Source organism: Schistocerca cancellata, chromosome 6, assembly GCF_023864275.1.
Source record: "Schistocerca cancellata isolate TAMUIC-IGC-003103 chromosome 6, iqSchCanc2.1, whole genome shotgun sequence".
NCBI lineage: Eukaryota > Metazoa > Arthropoda > Insecta > Orthoptera > Acrididae > Schistocerca > Schistocerca cancellata.
This window is the reverse complement of record NC_064631.1, coordinates 143,171,377-143,192,796: the sequence shown is the minus strand read 5'-3', so window position 1 is coordinate 143,192,796 and position 21,420 is coordinate 143,171,377. Positions and strand designations below refer to the sequence as shown.

The window sequence follows — 21,420 nt, the reverse complement described above, 5'->3', positions numbered from 1 at the left end:
AACTAACACATTAATAAAATTTAATCTTCCACTCACCTCCTTCTCCATGGTAAACTGAATATTTAGATTAAAGTTGTTGAGGTGTTTGTGAAAATGACCTCGTTTCTCTGTCATGCCTCCACGAAACAAATGTTTCATCTACAAAGCGCAACCAAATATTCGTTTATTTTTAGCAGTTTCCAATGCCTGCCCCTCAAATATTTACATTATGAAATTCTATTTGGGCTTAAGGTGCTCCCCAAAACCAACCCATCCACCTGTTCACAGAACTCATCATTCCATTTGAAATTTATGGCTGTGAGCCAATATTTATGCATTTCTGCGATGGTGGGAGGAAAAATCTGATTCAGCTGTTGCAACACCTTATTGAGCAGAACTATATTAAATACCGATAACACATCAAGATTAACTAATATGTCCTCTGACTGGACCACTATGCTATTTAATCTACTAATAAAATGTGCCAAATTCTTGACATAGGAGTCTGATTGGCCCCCATACAATAATGTTGTCAAGAACTTGGCATTGAATAGGTGGGTGAACCAATGGCACTCATTATAGGTCTCAGAGGAGCATGTTCTTTATGCCAATTCGGCAAACCATACAGTCTTGGTTGTAGTGTAGCTGAATTGAACAGACTTTTCTGAATGCTCTGTTTAACAGAGAGCTTTTTTTATCAACTGTGTAAGAGCTCTAAGAACACTGTCAGTGGGGCTTTTACTCAGTTTCCTATACATCTGCAGATCTAATAAGTTGTTAATCTTGCTATAATATTTGACAACGTAATGTAATAAATAATAGATAAAAAATCTACCCACCAAGCGGCATCAGGAGAACACACATATAAAAAATGGACCAGACAGGACAACCAGTGCAGTCTCCAACAGTCAGTCTACCCTTCTCACCCCGTCTGTTAAGTCTCGCTGACCCGGGGTTCTGGGTGACTTTTCAAACTCCTCTGCCCATTTTCCTAAACCTCACCAATCCTTTTCCTTCACCCTCCAAAAGCTTGTGTACATAAAACCTTTTTTTATATGTGTGTTATCCTACTACTGTTTGGTGAGCAAATTTTTTATCTATCCAATTACATTATACTGTCAAAAATTGATTATTTTCTTTGTTTACTATAATTTTTGGTCACATTCAAAACAACTGTTGCATTTCCCTTGTCAGCAGGAAGACTGATAATGCTATCATCATCATTCAGTCATTTTACAGCATTCCTCTCACCCACAGTTAAATTACTTTTTACAGGCTTTGTGTACACCAATACACTTACAGCTTCTATATGGATTTCTTTAGCTGTAACTGTGTTTACACTACTTCTACACTGGCTATTATTTACTTCAAGGGCACAACTCATGGACTAATTGCAAAATTTCCACTCCTGTCAAACACAGATCTCTCATCATCAGATAAAGAATGTCCGGATAAAATAATAACCATGTGGAAAGCACCTAAATGCTAGATCATCAGATTAGCTTGCAAGTTATCAGACTTCCTCTTCAGTCTACATTATGAAAAGGATAGATTTCTACTCACGATATAGCAAAAATGTTGAGTTGCAGACAGGCACAACAAAGAGATTACTAAACATGTAAGCTTTCAGCCAGAAAGCTTCTTCCAAAATAGACAACATACACACACATATTCATGCAAATGTAGCTCACACACAGAAATTACCACTGTCTCTGGCTGGCAGGGCCAGACAGTGAGCAACTGCGCATGACAGGAGAAGTAATCTCAGTGGTGGGGGCAGTTGGGGTAGAGAGTGGGAAAGAGAGCAGGATATGGGTGAGGGACAATAAAGTGCAGTTTGTGGGAGTGTGGGGCTAAGGCTTTTGGAAGAAAGGTTCATGACTGAATTATCAGTCCTTTACAAAGTCCTCTCCTTTTGTCCGACCCCCAAATTCAATCAAGCTGGTCTTGTCAAAGACCTTCTCTCCTTCTTGTCGTCCCTACAGTGGAAACACTTTTTTGCCAACAACCCTACCAATCAGACTCAATCTAAGACCAATGTTGAACCCTGCCTACACAGTTCACTCTTCCTTCCAATGATGATCCACCCCCACTGCCCCCAAATCACACCCTCATAACTTTTCAGAATTTCTTAAACTCGAAGCTTGCCTCACCATCATTACCCAAATCCTTTAACATGAAAGAGCCCTCAGTACCACCCATGACTGAAGCAACTGAATCACATTCTCCACCACAATTTTGACTACCTCTCATCATGCACCAAAATGAGGAATGTCTTACCCACTATCCTCTCCACCCCTCACACACTGGTATTCCACTACCCACTGAACCTACACAATATTCTCGTCCACCCCTACACAACCCCTTCTTCTGACCCCTTGTCTCATGGCTCTGGCTTATATCCCTGTAAAAGACCTAGATGCAAGACCTGCCCCATACATCCTCCCACCACCACCACCACCACCACCACCACCACCTGCTCTAGACCAGTCACAAGCACCACCGATCCCATCAAAGGCAGAGCTACCTGTGAAACCAGTCATATGATATATGAGCTAAGCTGCAACCACCGTGCTTCATTGTAAGTGGGCATGATAACCAACAAGCTGTCTGTCCACTTGAATGGCCACTGATAAACTGTGACCAAGAAACAGCTGGACCACCCAGTTGCTGAACACACTGCCCAACATAACATTCTTCATTTTAATGACTGCTTCAAAGGATGTGCCACCTGGATCCTTCCTACCAACATAGTGTTTCTAAATTGCGCAGGTGGAAACTCTCTCTGCAATATATCCTATGTTCCCGTAACCCTCCCTGGCCTTAACATTCGTTACTCATTGTCCTTCACCCACCTATTTCCTTTTGTGTTCCCACTCCACAACCTTCTATTACACAAGCACATCCACAGTCTTTTTGCTTTCCTCCTTTTCCACCTTCCCCCATTTAACCTCCTGACTGCATCTAGCTGCCTGCCCTCTCTTCATCTCGTCCCTGCATGCTCCCACATTTTACCGTCCCCCACCCATACCATGCTCTCTCTCCCCCCTCCCCACCCCAGCTACCCTTACCACTCAGACTGCTTCTCCCATTGCGTGCAACTGCTCATAGACTGGCCCTGGCAGCCAGAGACAGTGGCCACGTGTGTGTGAGCTGCGTTTGCATGAACGTGTGTGTATATGTTGACTATTTCGGATGAAGGCCTTTTGGCTAAAAGGTTATGTGTTTAGTAGTCTTTTTGTTGTGCCTGTCTGCAGAACAATATCTCCGGTATATGGTGAGTAGCAACCTATCCTTTCCATAATACTGTCATTATCCCATCTCTGATTTTCCATTGTTTGATTTGCTCTTCTGTCTAATAGACCATGTGAACATATGCTTCCTAATGGTATTCTATCCCAGTCACCACTACACAATTTATTACTGACAGTAATAAAGACAGATATTAACTTACAGTCTGTGCTTGCCAGTGCGGTAGGTCAGTTGAATCTGTTCTCCTAATGAGACCTCTTCCATCCATTTGAAAATACGCTGTGCCTTGGCTGGGCTGCATAGTCACTTAATCCTCATCTGATGATAAGAGAGCTGTGCTTGTCAGGGACAGAAATTTTGCCATTAGTCCATGAGTTGTTGCTCATTGAGGAAATAACAGCCAGTGTAGAAGCAGATGTTTGTAGTGAAGAAATCCATGTAGGAGCTGTAAGTGTATCAGTTTGTGCAACATCTCTAACAAGTAGTTTAACTGTGGGTGAGAGAAGTGCCATAAAACACCTGAATAAGGACGATAGGATTATCATTCTCCCCACTGACAAGAGAAATGTGACAGTTGTTTTGAATAAGACCGACTATTATAGTAAGACTAACAACTTATTAGGTCTGCAGACATACAGGAAACTGAGTAAAGACCCCACCAACAAAGTTCTTGCAGCTGTTACATGGTTCATAAAAAAAAGTTCTCTATTGAACAGAGCATTCAGAAAAGTCAGTTCAATACAGTTGTGATACCATCAAGACTTCATGGCTTGTTGAAGGGGCATAAAGAACATGTTCCTCTGAGACCTACAGTGAGTGCCACTGGTTCATCCACCCATTCGATTGCCAAGTTCTCAACAATATTATTACGCCAACAATCCTGCTAGAGGGACATTTGCAATTGAGCATTATAATAGAGATTTAAAATACTGGTTCAGGTGTTAGGGTTTTATTTTTCAATGCTTAGACCATTATCAGATTCAGGTATTACATGCTCATCATCAAGTGTGATAAATGTGTGCGCTCAGGATCACAGCACAAAATTACCACACCTGATGATAGGCATGTAATATCCAAAACTGGTTGTGGTCTAAACACTAGAAATAAACAGCACTTCAACTCAGATAATGTAAGTTTAGTTTACTATTGTTTCATTAAACTAAGATTAAAGTGTGATATTGCTAATATATTATATTGGCATAAAGAAAGCTATTCTTTATGTGTGTACAAAGTACTTCGGGCACCAGCAGTCGTGTTATGAATAATGGTGCGCCTGCTCAAGGGTTAAATGGCATACTGGTCCAGCTGGAGGACATATCAGATCTGATGTGGTACTGCTATTTACTACTGTTCTGCTCAATGAGGTGCTGCAACAGCTGAATTTGACTTTCCCTCCCAATATCGCAGAGCTGTTAAATATTGGCTCATGACCACATATTTCAAATGGAGCAAATGAGTTCCATGAACAGATGGATGGCGTAGCTATGGGAAGCCTCTTAAGCCCAGTTACAGTGAATTTCTTCATGGAAAAATTAGAGTACCAGGCACTGGCAACTCTCGTCAAAAAATAAAATATTTGGTTCCACTACTTGGATGTACATATGTTTTGTGGAGGCATGGAAGAGAAGAACTTGGTCATTCTTACAAGCATCTCAGTGGGCTTAATTCAAAGATTCCTGTCTTTCATTAAGGAGTTTATTAGCTATATAGGGAAAAAATCTTGAAAAATGGAACATAACAGTACTCTACAAAACCCACCTGGAAGATACAGGAGCACATAAAATTGGCCAAGGATGCTTGCAAACCACTGAAAAAAGCTGGTATTTATAATATTACATGTAGTTGTGGGGAAATGCACATGAGAGCTACAAAACAGTCAAGAAATGACTAGAAGAGTGCAAAGGCAACTGTAGAATTACAATACTAGTGCCATCTGCAAAAATAACTAATTCTGCTTGTGATGAAAAATCATTTACATGTATGAGGGACAATGGTGGACGTAAGGCTGAGTCTTGGGGAACTCCATATGTGATTTCTCCCCAGTCAGAGGAATCTCTCCTGATTACATTGGTTGAATTACTAAGTACAACTTTTGCACTATTTTGGTTATATGCGATTGGTTGGCCTTACCATCAGTTCCATTAAAACATCAGTTTATCTAGGAGGATATTGTGGCACACACTGTCAAATATGCTAGGCAGGTCACAGAAAATACCAACCGGTGCTATTTTGTTATTTAATACTTGTAAAATTTTGCTTTTTGTAATGTAATTATGAATATTCTTCTTTTGCTGTCAAGACTTTGCTAGTTTAGAAGGATTTAAAGCCAAATAAATTGATTTTAATTAAATAAACAGCACTTCTGAAATTGAAGACAAATGGTTCAAAGATAAAAGAGAGGATACATAACACTAAACTGATTCAAGCTGACATATTACACTGGTAAAAGTACTGGTAACTGTTCAAAGTACAACAGCTACTAATGAAAAGAATGCAACATTTCTAAGCTGAAAAAAAGGCGTTCACAAATGCCTAATAGTTACTTGGCATTGGCTGTAAACTGGAAAATGGGGGTCAGAACCTTCAACATTGATTTCACTAGGAGTGGAGCAATGTGTTACTTTTGACAAAGAGGGCGCAACAAACAGATTAAGGTGTCACGCAAGGAACATATTAGGAGGATTTATAAAATTTTAAATAGTGTATTGCATCTGGGAAATCATAACTGATGCCTGTCAAATTCATCTTAAGTGTTTTGTTGTTGCACCTGTAATTTGAAGTACCCACAAACAGATATAACACCAGAAACATTTCCAAGCAACAATGACCATTCAGCATTTGATCAAGATTTAAAGTTTGTGACACTATAACCAAATATGACAAAAAAAACAGTTTAATTACCTTTTGCAAATTTTGCAGGGCAGTTTTCAAGGCACTGTTCAAACAAATCTCTTGCCCGTTCAAGTTTGGCACCTCCATACCGTTTCAAAAACTTTGTGAGGTACGTATTCCATATGTCATATACATTTGGCCATTTGAACAATGCAATGCCTTTTTCATATGCCTACAAAATAAAAAGACAAAGTTATTATACAGTGCAGGCTTCCTCTGATGATGTCTCCAGCACTGGAAGATAAACATTAGCCAGGTTAATACACCTTGGACTTGGTCCAGTATCCATAAAATAAAAATCACCAAAGAAAGGTTATTCTGTGCCACAAATATTTTCACAGATTTATTACTAAGTGATGACATAACAAAAGCACATTTTACACATAAACTACAGTATTATAATGTGCTTATTAACTTCAGAAATTAAATTTCATATCTTGTCTTCCAAGTGATGGCTAGAAAAATAATTGACATGCTACAACTTTCAGAAATAATATTTTTAACAATGTAGCACAACTAACAGACTAGTCATTTATGATGTTTTGTTATTGACATAAAGTACACTGTAAGTGAATTCATGCTGATGCCAAGCTCTTTGTTGGTGTAACAGTTTATTAAAATGAGGGCAGAACCAAAAGACCTGGACAAAGAGAAGTTGACAGGAAGTGAAAAAACTACAGAGGTGATAACTGGGCTTCATCCAGAGAGAGGAAAAAAAAGAGCAAATGCAAAGCATAACGATACAGACAAGAAACACTGGATTAGAGGAACATATTTTGTTACAAGAGAAAGAAAATTCAAGGTAAAAGATTTATTGTGCAGCAAAATATAGCAAAGATTCACAGAAAAATAAAGAGGACGGGTATGTTGAGTGAGATGTCTTAGGCAGGGGGAGGTTATCAGAAAAGTAACTGAACAGTAAACTTTGTCTTAAGTTGTCAATTATTTTCTGTACGGATTCACTAACCACGTTAACATGTAGATCTGTTCATTGATCAGAGATCATAAACAGGAGGCACATATCAACGTAAAGTTGATTGCAGATCGAAAAAAATAATGAAATTTTCATTCTGCAATAGCAAGTGCATTATAATGAAACAAAGCTCATGTGAATTTTAAAATTTTCTCGGTGAAGTGACAAACAAAGCTCATGTTTGCTAATGCAGTATTGTGTCAGGATTAGCTCAAGCTAATTAATGAGAGTAAACACAGGAAATAGGAAAAAGAAATTAGAGGGAGCCAGTTATAGGAGCAAGCCTTTGCAACTGTTCAAAATCTCTTACTGAATTTTATCCACAAGAGAAATCTTAATTATAATCTAGTGCATGCATTCCTTCAGTCATCCTTCTGTGTCTTTCAGTGTTTCATACATTTTTTACCTCTATGCTTTCCAGAACTGTTTCTTTCTTTACATTAAATACTTTGCAACAAAATCCTCTGACTTGCTTCACTGCTAAATGTTATATTGTCTTACTTTACTTCCTGAGTATAAGTTATACACATATGAAAGATACTGTTTTAGAATGTATAGTTTTTATTTTGTTAATCTAATGCAACTAAAGCGAAAATTCTGTCATCCAACAGAAATCTACTCACCCTGAAAGCTTCCTCAAAATATTTGTGTTCTTCTAGGAACAGTCCATAATTTATTATTATCTGAGGAGTTGCAATCTTTAAATCAATGATACGGTCATAAACAGCTTTACAAGACTGAAAAATATATGAAGACAATTTCAGCTGAGATATATTGGCAGTTACCTAATACATGATAATTAGCAAAATAAAGAATTACAAATACAGAACAATGTAGGAAATTCCATTGGCATAATATAAAATCAAAGAAACATGCCCATCTTAATACACTATTCAAGGGAAAAAGGTCTAGTAACTTTGCTATTCCCCATTTTAACAATCTTAATAAACTTTACTTATGCCAGGTTCCAAGCCAGAAGTACAATTTTATTTCACTATCAAGCTAATACACCCATTAACTACTTATAGCTATTCCCATTGCTAGATACTATATGACAGTGTGATGATTCACTGTAATGTCCATGCAGTACTATTGCTAATTTTACCAATTCAGCCATAATTCAGTGATCGCCTTGTGTATATTTTGCTCTTGTTGGCCAGTATATGGTTAGTAGTAAATTTTTCTGTTATACTGCGATTAAAATAACTTTGTTTCTAACTGATGGCAGAGGTGGGGACAATGGCAGAGATGGGGACAGCATGTCAGATGCTTTCATGGTTGGCAGTTATGCACATGTGTATGGCAACCCCCCCCCCCCCCCCCCCACACACACACACAGAGCTGTGTGCAGAATGAACAAAAGCAAAACATGTAGTGCACTCCACGCAGCAGCAGAGAACACTGCAACAGGCAGTGTACTAAAATTACTCAGTTGTATAAATCAAACAATGGAAAATTCAGGATGGAATAATGACAAAGTCAGTTGTATAAATGCATTTTATCCTTGAAGACATTGAAGCAGAATTACTTATTACAATTTTATTTTTATTATTGACACCACAAAAGAGTTATAGCATATAAACTGCTATGACAATTTTATGTTTCCTGATGATGATGATGTTTATTCTTATTTTATCAAAACTGGTAGAAAGTAAAGGTCTGTTTTGAGACCAACTTTGTTCAGTTATTCACAGTAAATATGAAGCATTAGATTCACATTACTGAACATTGCAAGATATTTATATCAATATGAATACAAATTCTTCCATCAATCAATACAGGCTGCTTATATACAAATTTGAATCAATTTACACTGTCTACTGTGCACTCACTTTCACCGTCTAATGCAGATTCTCTTAGAATTACCCAAAATAATAAGTTTCTCAACATTATGTTTGATTACACATTCATTTTTCAATGCTTTCACTATGACTACTTCACAAAATTATGCTCATTTGCTGGCAACACTTGACTTCTTATCAAATTAGTTCATTTATCCTAAATTGATTTTTTTTTCACTTCTCTGCAACATATTACTCTGTGGTATTAAAATGACAGTGATATAGCAGCTATCTCAAAACTGTATCAATTAAATAAAAAAATAAATAAATAAATAAAAAAAACTGTCTGTTTACGCCTCATTAAGATGATGGAGGTTTAGTCTGAGCCATGAGACTTAAGCAATTCAGTCTTTCTAAAGTCATTTGGTACAGAGATATATTCTCTGCTTTAGCAATTCAATATGTCCTGTTTTCTGGAGGTACTATGTCAAGGCATGTCAAGGCAATTTGTCATTTCTGGAGGCATTTTGTCAAGCACCATCAAACAGTAAAAGATACTGTCCTCAATGCATCTGCATAAGGAGAATCTGTGTACTGTTTATTCTGGTCCACAGTGCCATTTCTCCATGTTTTTGTAATAAGGTTTTCATTTACACACGTTTCATCTGCTTTTCCTTTATTATTATTACTATTTTTTAAATCTTTATCTATCTATCAGCAACCACTCCTCAATCCTATCTCCCACTTCCATTACCTCCTTACCCCGGTCAAGCTGCAGAGCCTACTCAGCCCGTACTGTAGTGTTTCGAGAATTTGGTGATGACTGACCCGTAGACTTCGACTTGCAGATATGCCAATCACTAATTTATTTTAGTCAAAGTATAGTTAAAAGTGATAACAATATGAAAAGGATAGATTCTACTTATGGCATAAAGAAAGCACTGAGTCACAGACAGGCATAATGGAAAAAAAAAACTGCTAAACATTTAAGCTTTCTGACAGAAAAGTCATTCTTCCGAAGTCATTCACAAAACCAACATCTGGACACCCGGAGACAGTGACCGTGTGTGTGTGTGTGTGTGTGTGTGTGTGTGTTGCACTTATATGGATGTGTGTGAGTTTTCTACTTTGGATTAAGGTCTTATTTGTCCAAAAGCTTATGTGGTGAGTTGCAATCTATCCTTTTCATATTGGCACTATTGTATCCTCAACTTCCCATTATACTTAAAAGTGACCTTTTCATTAGTGACTACACTAAAAATTTGTTCTATTTGTCTCAACTTTTACATTGCTGGCTCAAGAAGAGATGCTGTCTATAAATACATGTCAATATGCATGCCATAAGAAATAAATTTAATTGTTATTACTTAACTTTTACCTACAATTCACTGTAATAACAACCATGATGAAGTAATTCTTCTGAACAACTGTTTCCATGCAAAAAAAAAAGGATGATTGTAGATTTACCTTGAAAGTACCAAAACTCTCTTCCAAATCTGCATACATGGACCACACTTTCAGGGATTTATACAACCGCATTTGAACAGCTTCTGATTCATCATGATAGGCAACCTTCCTGGGAGGCATCACAGTTGCTTTCTGCATTAATTTCAGTGCTTCCTCAAAATTTCTGAAAGACAAAATTGGAAATGTTTTAGTTCTGCCATGACTGTTCCAACAAATTTGGCAATCTGTTTATAAGCCACCTTGAGGAATCCATTCCAGCTATTCAGCTACTTAAGACATTTAAATTAATCCAGATTTACTGATGGCATCTTCACAATTTGTTTCATTGGCTCTTTACTCCACAAGCCAACATCTACTTCTACATCTATTTCACCTGGTTCTTCTCAACTCCACAAGCTACTTATTATACTTTCATGCCAGTTGTACCCTCCCAAATGGCTCCTTCAACACCTTTGTCCTCCATTCTGACAGTTGTCATTTATTCTACAACAAAAAGTTTCTCACTTTCCAGAGCCTTTACAAACAAACAATACCCTATCCAGACAGTCAAGAAAGAGATTCACATGACATTTATACCTGTGATACCACCACACCTATTGCCTCTGTGAACCAAGTACGGACTAGTGCTCCCATTATGGAATAAGGCACAGCTATCGATAAAAATGGTAGAAAACAAGGGGAAATGTTAAATATCAAGCTACTGGATATCTATGGTGAGGAAGAAGCACATAGGAAATTTTTTAAAAAAATATTTATCTACAGGCAGGAGGATTCTGTAACTGTTAATTTAGAACAAAGAAGGAAAAGACTCAAGTAATGCAGCAGAAGAAGTAAATCCACAACAAAGTTTGGAAAAAAATTCCCTTCTATTTCCTTCTATTTTAATTTTCCTCTGTCAACCCTACTCTGATTATTCCGTGCTTCAGCAAATGATTAACAGGCAAAACTACTTCAACATGTTAGAATAAAAGTTAAAACATTTTGAATTAATAATAGGACCACATAGAGAAGCTAATGTAAGATACAAAGAAGAGGAAAAACACAAATCGTTTAGCATGCCATTTCCTTGGTCAATTATAGTACCTTCAATGATGACAACATAGCATTCAGTCAAATCTTGACAACAGTGACTATGAATATTAGTTTTGTTTGGTTCTTAATCTGCTAAAACAAAAATCTGAATCATGAAGTAGGCAGAATGTTCATCATATTGTGTGACACAAGTCCATTACTTTCTGTATCTTAAGCTGATGAGCGTACAAATTTTTACAAAAACATTGAAACATAAATATATTGTCAGTGCAAATTATTTTACAATTTCTCAAAATATTCTCCTTTAAAATAATACTCTTTGAGGTGTAACTTATCACTTCTATAAAGTGATGTGTTGCCCAACATCTACCTAGGTTACAAATGATGATCGCGATAGTTAAAACTTATAAATGGTTACATAGTTTGGAAGCAAAACTGCCTGGAGGCTTTGTCATTGATTTTTGCATGTGATGTGAATGGAAGCTGCACATCTATGAGGTGGGATGGCAAACTGCAGTATTAACATGAGTTGCAGTACCTGCTGGGCATTGAGTTTATTCCATGTATCCACTTCCTGGCTCAGAGAACTGGAGTGCACCACCAAGTAAAGAGAGCACTGTGGCAAATGCAGATTACATCACAGCAAACAGAAGATGAATTATCTGTCAAATCATTCTTGTCAGTCAAAGGTCAGATACAGTTTACATGACAATGTACAGAAAGTTCTGGTTGAAAATAATAAATTATTTAGGAATAAAAGAAAACCCAGGATGGAATGTAACAATATTATGAAAAGAAAAGTTGCCACTCACCATGTAGTGGAGATGCTGAGTCACAGATAGGTACAACAAAAAGACTGTCACGAATAAAGCTTTCGGCTAGTAAGGCCTTCATCAAAAATAGATGTCAGACACACATACACACACGTGCAAATGCAACTCACCCACACATGACTGCAGTCTCAGGCAACTGAGGCCACAATGCGAGCAGCAGCAACAGTGCATGATGGGAGTGGCAACTGGGTGGGGGTAAGGAGGAGGCTGGGGCAGGGAAGAGGAGGGATACGAGGGTAGGGATGGCAGACAGTGAAGTGCTGCAGGTTAGACGGAGGGCAGGCGGGAGGTGGGGAGGGCGGTGGGGGGTAGCAGAAATGAAGAGAAGTAAAAAGACTGGGTGTGATGGTGGAATGAGGGCTGTGTAGTGCTGGAATGGGAATAGGGAAGGGGCTGGATGGGTGAGGACAATGACTAATGAAGGTTGAGGCCAGGAGGGTTACTGGAACATAGGATATATTGCAGGGAAAGCTCCCACCCACACAATTCAGAAAAGCTGGTGTTGGTGGCAAGGATTCATATGGCACAGCCTGTGAAGCCATTGAAATGAAGGATGTCATGTTTGACAGTGTGTTCAGCAGCAGAGTGGTCCACTAGTTTCTTGGCCACAGTTTGTCAGTGGCCATTCATGCGGACAGATAGCTTGTTGGTTGTCATGCCCACATAGAATGTAGCAGAGTGGATGACTGGTTTCACATGTAGCTCTGCCTTTGATGGGATGGGTTATCCTACACAGCATCAATGTTTTTGAAACAACAATTGATTTTGGCCACATTTCACCAAATTCACTGCTGGAGGAAGCATGACTATGATAAAATTTTGCAAATCAATTGTAAACAGTCTTTTCTCAAGATGAATAATTAACAGTTGTTGAACAAAGCAACATGAGGCATTGTTTCTGAGTTAGGTCTTTATGAAAAATGTAAATAATAGTCCAACAGAAACCTTCACATAAAAATAACATTTTTTTCAAAATACTATTTCTTTAAATGCTCACTGCACACAAATTACTCAGCCAATTTCTGAGCTCCAAGTTTTAACAATAACAAGTGACCTATTTTAAAACAATAGTAATGTTGTAACTCAGTAGCACTATCTAGTGATTTATTGTAAAAACTCAAAGGTGACCCTCATAGTGAGCTAGCTTCATTTGATCAGCAAGTCTATATCTTCGTTATTTCTACATACATGAGCACATATTTAATTCAGATTCTGCAATCAAGGAAAATTCATCTTACTCATGTCTGATTTCCATTTCTGCCCATTCACACCATACTGATGCCAAGTCATCAACTTTACTGTATGGAACGTGTGTAGCTTTTTCAAAAACAACTCTTGCATCATCAATTTGGCCATTTTCTTCATAAAATTTAGCAAATGACACCCAAAGTGTATGCAATTTCCCTACTGCAAGCTTGGGGTCAACTGTTTGGACTGCTTCTGTGTATGTGTTTATTATCTGAAAAAAAAAAAGACATTTAATTAGTAACAGTGATTATATGCCCTCTTATTTCCGAGTTCCTCCTCAAAAACATATAAAGACTGCAGGCACAAATCACTTCTAAAAAATGCAATGAAACTTTAAACTCCAACTGATTTTTCCCATGAAGTACATAAATTGTAAGCACTGTGCCACTTCAATTCAGATATGATAGAATAACAGACCAATGAGTAAATTTGGATTGACAATAAGCTAAATGAAAAATAAAATGAATACTATAATTAAAAACTACATATGGGTCTCTAATCACACTAGGGTCTAGGTGACATGTTCCTCCTTCCAAATCTCATTCCTCTTTCTTCTCTGAGGAAGGAAATAATGCTTACAAATGCTAGAAATAGTTTTTTCATTTTTAAATGTGTTTAACTGCAGTACTGGAATTTCAATTTCTGAAGCTAAACACATGCCAGCCACTCTGTCTCCTTGTAAATTCTTCAAGCATGCACACTTTTAAGATATATCAAATTGATATAACTAGACAGCAGTATACACTGATTTCATTATGACAGTAATGACATAAAAAATTGCCACACATAAATATTATACCAATTCTCAGAAAGAAGGTCTCCCAGTTCCTTGAAGATGTCGTAGGAGAGGAGCGTGCCTTTTTCCACTTTCAAAAGCAGCCCACAATCATTTAATGTACTTGAATTTGGCTATTGTGGAGATCAGGGAAAACCCGTAATCTCATACTCACATTCATAAAATCAATCTCCGATAACTCTCACTGTAGAAGATATTGCCATCTTGGAATATGTGTTTTACTGCTGTGGACAATGTTTGCCTCACCAAATAAACTTGCTCAACTAAAATACCTTGACAGAACATAAAAATCTTTTCTTCCAATGATAGTATGGAACCCACTGAAACCCACAATTCTCTGCCCAAACCAATACACAACTTTAATCATGCTTCACAACTGGGAGAGGGCAGACTGGATTTTATATTTTCCCAGGTATTTTCAATACCCAATCATGTTCTGAAGTAAGGAAAAGTGTAAACATATACTTATGAGACCTAATTATGTATTCCCATTAGTTGGTAGATTATGTTACAGCTCCTTGGACCACTGAAGCTGCTTCTTTGCTTTCACCTTAAGTACAAGAGGTTTGGAAATAACATCTCTACCAAAAATATCCCACACAATGGAAAGTTCAGATTTGAATATCAACAATATGATGAAAAGGATAGACCACTACTCAGGGTAAAGACGATACTTTCTGTTGCAGACAGGCACAATGGAAAGACTGTTACAAATTTGATTTCATCCAAGGCTTGCTTAGCAAAGGAAAAATCACACACACACACACACACACACACACACACACACACACACACACATTCATTCACACGAAAAAGCACACCACATCTCTGGCCAGACTGTAACTGTGTCGCATCAAATGGAAGCAGGAATCTGGAGTGGGATGGAGAAGGAGGGATAGCAGTGTACAGGTAGTGGGAGAGAAATCAACGCTGCCTGCTGGAGCATCTAGGGACTACATGGTGGCAGGACAAGGCAGCCAGGCACAGTGTCATTAGGTTATGGAAAAGGGGGGGAGGGAGGACAGGAAGCAGAAAAGGAGAAGAGTAGAGAAGAGGGAAAGACCGGTGGGTGTGTTGGCAGAGAGTAGCAACAATGAGGGTGAGGGATTGAATTGGGAGTAGGTAATAGGAAAGAAGGGGGTGTAAACTGTTGGGTAGAGGGTGTGAGGGCAGGAGATTACTATAGGTTGGGGCCAGGAAGTTTACAGGAGTGTAGAATGTGTTGTAAGGATAGCTGCCATCTGCGCAGTTCAGAAAAGTTGGTGGTGGGGTGGAGGATTCAGATGGCCTGGGTTGTAAAGCACCCACTGAAATCAAGCTACATGTTGTGCCACAGGGTGGTCCACTTTTCTCTTGGCCACATGGTGTTGGTGGCCATTCATCCTGTTGAACAGCTGGCTGGTAGTCATACCAGCACAAAAAGCTGTGCAATGATTGCAGCAGATCTGGTATATGACATGAATGCTTTACAGGTGTCCTGGCCTCTGCTTGAGTAGGATAATCTTGTGACAGTTCTGCAATAAGAAGTGGTAGGTGATTGGATTTGACACGTCGTGCAACTGGGTATTCCACAGGGATACGATCCCTGTGGCAACAGTTTGGTATTGGAAGTGCCACAGGACTAGGATGTTGTGAAGTAGTCCAGGAATGGACTAATATGTTACAGAAGTTGGGTGGGTGATGGAACACCACTTTAGGAGGGGTTGGTAGGATCTCGGACAGGACATCACTCATTTCAGTGTATCATGATGGGTAATCAAAGTCCTGATGAAGGATATCTTTCAGTTGTTCCAGTCCGAGGTGATATTGGGTGATGAAGGGGGCACACCTTTGTAGCTCAGAATTGGGGTTGGTAGGAGGGTTGGGGGGTGTGTGGGGATATGGTACAGCCTTTGTGAGACCTTCTGCATACTGGCAAGGGAATTCTTGTCACTGCAGATATGCCATCTCTAGGTGGCCAGACAGTATGAGAGGGATTTTTTGGTGTGAAAGGGTTGGCAACTGTCAAATTGTAGGTACTGTAGGCTGTTGTTGGGTTTAATATGAATAGAGGTGTGGATGGAGCCCTCAGAGAGGAGTTGGTCAACATCCAGTCCTTTTTTCCCATATTTTTCTACACATTTTGCGTATTTGTGAGTTTTGTGCATATTTTTAATAGTTGTGCATATTTTTATGTATTTGAATATAATGGAGGGAAACATTTCACGTGGGAAAAATATATCTAAAAACAAAGATTCTGTAACTTACCAAACAAAAGCGTTGGTACGTTGATAGAAACAATAACAAACACAAACACACACACAAATTTCAAACTTTCTCAACCCAAGATTTCTTCATCAGGAATGAGGGAAGGAGAGGGAATGACAAAAGGATGTGGGTTTTAAGGGAGAGGGTAAGGAGTCATTCCAATCCCGGGAGTGGAAAGACTTACCTTAGGGGGAAAAAAAAAACAGCCACATAGAAGTTTCAGTCCAATCCAAAGGTCATTGGCCCTCCACCTCCTGTCTTTACCAAGGCCAACATGGCTAAATTTGGGTGGAGGCCCAATGACCTTTGGATTGGACTGAAACTTCTATGTGGATGAGATTTTAGTGAAAAAATTAACAACAGTGTTCTGGGATTGTTTCAACTCTGAGTTTAGTTGAGTGTTGATAGGGAGTTTTGGGGCATGTGGCAAGTTGAAAGGTTCAGCTAGTAAGGTTTGGGGTGCTATGAGGGGTTGACGAGGAGGAATGGTATGGGTAGGATAGTGGTGGGATAGTGGTTCCCCAAGTTGATAGTAGGATTCAATGAACTGGGTAGCGTATGGTGGTTGTGTCTGGAATGCTCTTCCAGGTACTGGAGTGCAAGGGGTTCGATTTTAGAGAAGTGATGTATGTAGTAGGGATTGCACTATAGCAGTATCTTATGGATCAAGCTGACATGGTTCTGCAGTGCTTGTGCCATGGAGACGTGTTTTTGCAGTATCTGGTTTCTGAGGGTAGGGACTTGAAGATTCTGGAAACATGAAGGTCATTGTGAAAGAATGGGTGGGATCTAGAGAAAAAATTTTATGGCTAGATCTTTGGTGGGGATTGTGTGGTTTAGGTGGCATTTAAGGCACAGGATGTGGGACTGGGCTTTAGCCTGGAAAAGAGGTACTTTTCTGAACCAGTGTAGAGAGATGGAGCCAAAGTCCATTGTGCCAGGGATGGCACTGGTGAAGTGAAAAATGATGAAGGAAATGGGCAAATGAAGGCATTAGGTGTTGTGAGGATTAACAGAAAAAGATGTGTAAAAGTATGCACAAATACATACAAATATGTAAAAATATTCTCAAATATATACAAATACATAAAAATATATCTAAAAACAAAGATTCTGTAACTTACCAAACGAAAGCGTTGGTACGTTGATAGAAACAATAACAAACACAAACACACAATCCCCACCAAACATCTAGCCATAAAAATTTTTCTCTAGATCCCACCCACTCTTTCACAATGGCCTTCATGTTTCCAGAATCTTCAAGTCCCTAACCTCACAAACAAGATACTGCAAAAACACATCTCCATGGCACAGGCACTGCAGAACCTGTCAGCTTGATCCATAAGATATTGCTATAGTGCAATCCCTACTACATACATCACTTCTCTAAAAATCAAACCCCTTGCACTCCAGTACCTGGAAGAGCATTCCAGACACAACCACCATACGCTACCCAGTTCATTGAATCCTACTATCAACTTGGGGAACCACTATCCCACCACTATCCTACCCATACCATTCCTCCTCGTCAACCCCTCATAGCACCCCAAACCTGACTAGCTGAACCTTTCAACTTGCCACATGCCCCAAAACTCCCTATCAACACTCAACTAAACCCAGAGTTGAAACAATCCCAGAACACTGTTGTTAATTTTTTCACTAAAATCTCATCCACATAGAAGTTTCAGTCCAATCCAAAGGTCATTGGGCCTCCACCCAAATTTAGCCATGTTGGCCTTGGTAAAGACCTAACCTCCCTCTCCCAATCCCTGCAATGGAAACACTTCTTCACCAGTAATCTCTCCAACACAAGCTAACCTAATTCCAAAATCGAACCCTGCCTTTCCCAGTTCATACTACCTCCATGAATTTCTTACCTCCACCTTGGCCTCACCATCTTTCAACATTTCACTAGAAGAAAGACTAGCCATACAGAACCTCAAAACCAATCCTTACATTATCATCCTGTCAGCAGACAAAGGTTCCACTACTATTGTTATGAACCGCAGTGGTTACCTGGTGGAATGCCTCTGCCAAATGTCGAACTCCATCTATAAACTCTTCTACAGTGATCCCACCCCAGAAGTGTAACATAATATCAAATCCTTGCTTGAATCCTTAGGCCTCTCACACAACCTCTTCCAAGAATCCACTTCCCTCCTCAACCCCTATGACACCCCGTACACCTGCTTTCTAGATGCTTCCCAAAATCCACAAACCCAACAATTCTGGACACCCCATTGTAGCTGCACATTGTGCTCCTACTGAGAGAATTTTGGCACTCATTGACCAACATCTCCAATCAATTGCCTGAAATCTAGCCTCCCACATCCTTTACTGACTCTCTACCATCCCCACTGCTTTACCTCGAGGATCCCTAGTCATCACTGTTGATGCCACTTCTCTATACGCAAACAGTCCACATGCCAATGGCCTTGCCACTGTTGACCACTATCTTTCCTAACATCCTTCCAATGCCAACTTGTTTATGGGCCACCTAGAGAAAATCTTCCCAGCATCTCAAATCCCCGAACCCCTGGTCTGGTTCAGATTCATTGTTGATATCTTCATGATCTGGACTCAAGGCCACGACACCCTATCCTCAATCCTTCACAACCTCAACATCTCTCTCTCATCCACTTCACTTGGTCCTTCTCAACCCAGAAGTCCCTCCCATATAGCTTGGCCACCCTGGGATGTCATATCTGCAATTACAAGAACTCCTTTGCCCAGTATACTGAAGGTCTGACAAAGGCCTACACTGACAGGCACTATCCCCCAGACCTAGTCTGCAGTTAGATTTCCTGTGCCATATCCCCAAATACCCCCCAATCATCCCTCCACCCCCAAGAAACAGCTAAAAAGGAACACGATATGACCCTGGACTGGAACAACTTAACCACATAGTTTTTCAGGGCTTTGTCTATTATGATGCTCTGATATGAGGGACGTCCTATCCATGATCCTTCTCACCCCTCCAAAATTGGTGTTCCACTGCCCACCCAACCTCCACAACATTCTAGTCCATCCCTAAACCACTCCCAACTCCTTACCACAGGGAACATATTCTTGTGGAAGACCCAGGTGCAATACCTCCCAAATGTTGCACCCAGCACTTCCTATTCCAGTCCTGTCACAGGCTTATCCTATCCCATCAGATGCCGGGCCACCTAGGAATGGGGCCATGTCATATACTAGCCCTGCTGCAGTCATTGGACAGATTTTATATTGATATGACTGCCAAACCAGCTGTCCACTAGGATGAGCAGCCACCAACAAACAGTGGCCAAGAGCAAAATGGACCACCCTGTGGCACAACATGTAGCTGAATACGACATGCTTGATTTCAATAGCTGTTTCACAACCCGGGCCGTTTTCCCCTCCACCAGTAACTTTTCTGAGCGGCACAGATGGTAGCTATATTTACAACACATTCTCCACTACCGAAAATGTCACAGCCTCAACCTATGGCAAACTACTGTCCCCACACCCTCCACCCAACAGTTTCCACCACCTCTGTCCTTTCACTTCCTCTCAATTCATGCCCCGTCATCCTCATTTTGTGCCGCTGTCCACCAATGCACCAACTGGTCGTTTTCCCCTTCTCTGCTTCTCTCCTTTCTCGCTCCCTGCCCGCCCTCCCTCCCTTCCTGACAGCCTCCCAACACTGTGCCTGGCATCCTTGTGCTGCCACCATGTAATCCCTGCATGCTCCACCAGGGAGTGCTGACTTCACTCCCTCCCCCTTCTCCAAAGTACTCCAAACTTCTGCGTCCATTTGATGCAAAACAATTGCATTCTGGCTGGACTGGCTGGAGATAGCGGTGTGGTTGTTTTGTGAATGTGTGCTTGTTTTCCCTTCTGAAGAAGGCTCTGACCAAAAGCTCAAATGTGTAACAGACTTTTGTTGATCCTTTCTGTAACTCAAAGTGTCATCTTTACGGCGAGTAGCAATTTATCATGTCCATAACATCAAAAATATCTCGTACACACAGTTACCATTAGACTAGTTTCCCTAGATGTGCATTAATTTCAACAATCACTTTTATGTTGACAGTAATCATTCAAGATCAAAATCCGGTCTTCTTTTATGGTGTTTATTGGCAAAGCAAACTCACGGCCTTAAGGGGAACAAATTTGGTCATGTGACAATGTACAGCCATGTGCTAGTTCAAAGTAGTGCATATAACTGCCTAACAGAGCAAGCACTTAATGTGATCGTGGAAACTGCCTTTTTGAGCAGCCACAGTGGCTTGCTGTTAATGCCACTAAATTTATCAGTGATCAGGTGGAGGAAGAAATAGAAAAAGTGATGGAATGAGCAAGAAAAATGTTAAAGCTAAGTACGTCAATGGTGCGCAAATTACGACAGGATGGTCATGACATTGTGACGAGTGGAACTGAAGTATTTAACCCAAAGGAAAAACAGCAAAGTCCACACATAAAAAATGCCATTGATGCCACGGATAGGTATGTCATTGGGTAGCCATTTCTTGGATGTTATGAATGTTACAAGAAAATACCTACTGTACAAGAACATCACAATTTATGTTGCACAGAATGGATTTCAAAGTTAGCAAACAAAAGGGAAAACATGGAGTCATGATGGTGATCGGAGAATGGACTGAATGGTGATGTAGTTTAAGGTACCAGCTATGGCACCCTAATATCATTCACACTGGAGGCCCTTCACTCAGCAGACATTGTCCTCAGAAAACAGATGAGAAAGAAGTGATCAAATCTGAACTTGAATGTTTACAGTAGCTAGGAATAATCACTCCAATCATGTCAAGCTCACTGGGTCATTTCAACCATTATTGTTCACAAACCATCTGGAATCAGTAGGATAAGTGGCAAATTTAAGGTCACTATCAATGCTCAATCACAGATTAATCAATTCCTCTGCTGCACCAGGATGGA

At 39.7% G+C, this 21,420-nt stretch overlaps 1 protein-coding gene across 1 annotated transcript in view; it reads right to left on the bottom strand.

Moving 5' to 3' along the window:
* The window catches only part of LOC126191352 (pre-mRNA-splicing factor syf1 homolog), a 154,272-nt gene that overhangs the window by 34,970 nt on the left and 97,882 nt on the right, over positions 1-21,420 (bottom strand). The window contains exons 10-13 of the mRNA XM_049932191.1: positions 13,448-13,668; positions 10,345-10,507; positions 7,720-7,833; positions 6,133-6,295 (exon numbers count right to left, since the gene is read on the bottom strand). Of these exons, the coding sequence (XP_049788148.1) occupies positions 6,133-6,295; positions 7,720-7,833; positions 10,345-10,507; positions 13,448-13,668 (661 nt within the window). The remainder of the gene's footprint in view (positions 1-6,132; positions 6,296-7,719; positions 7,834-10,344; positions 10,508-13,447; positions 13,669-21,420) is intronic.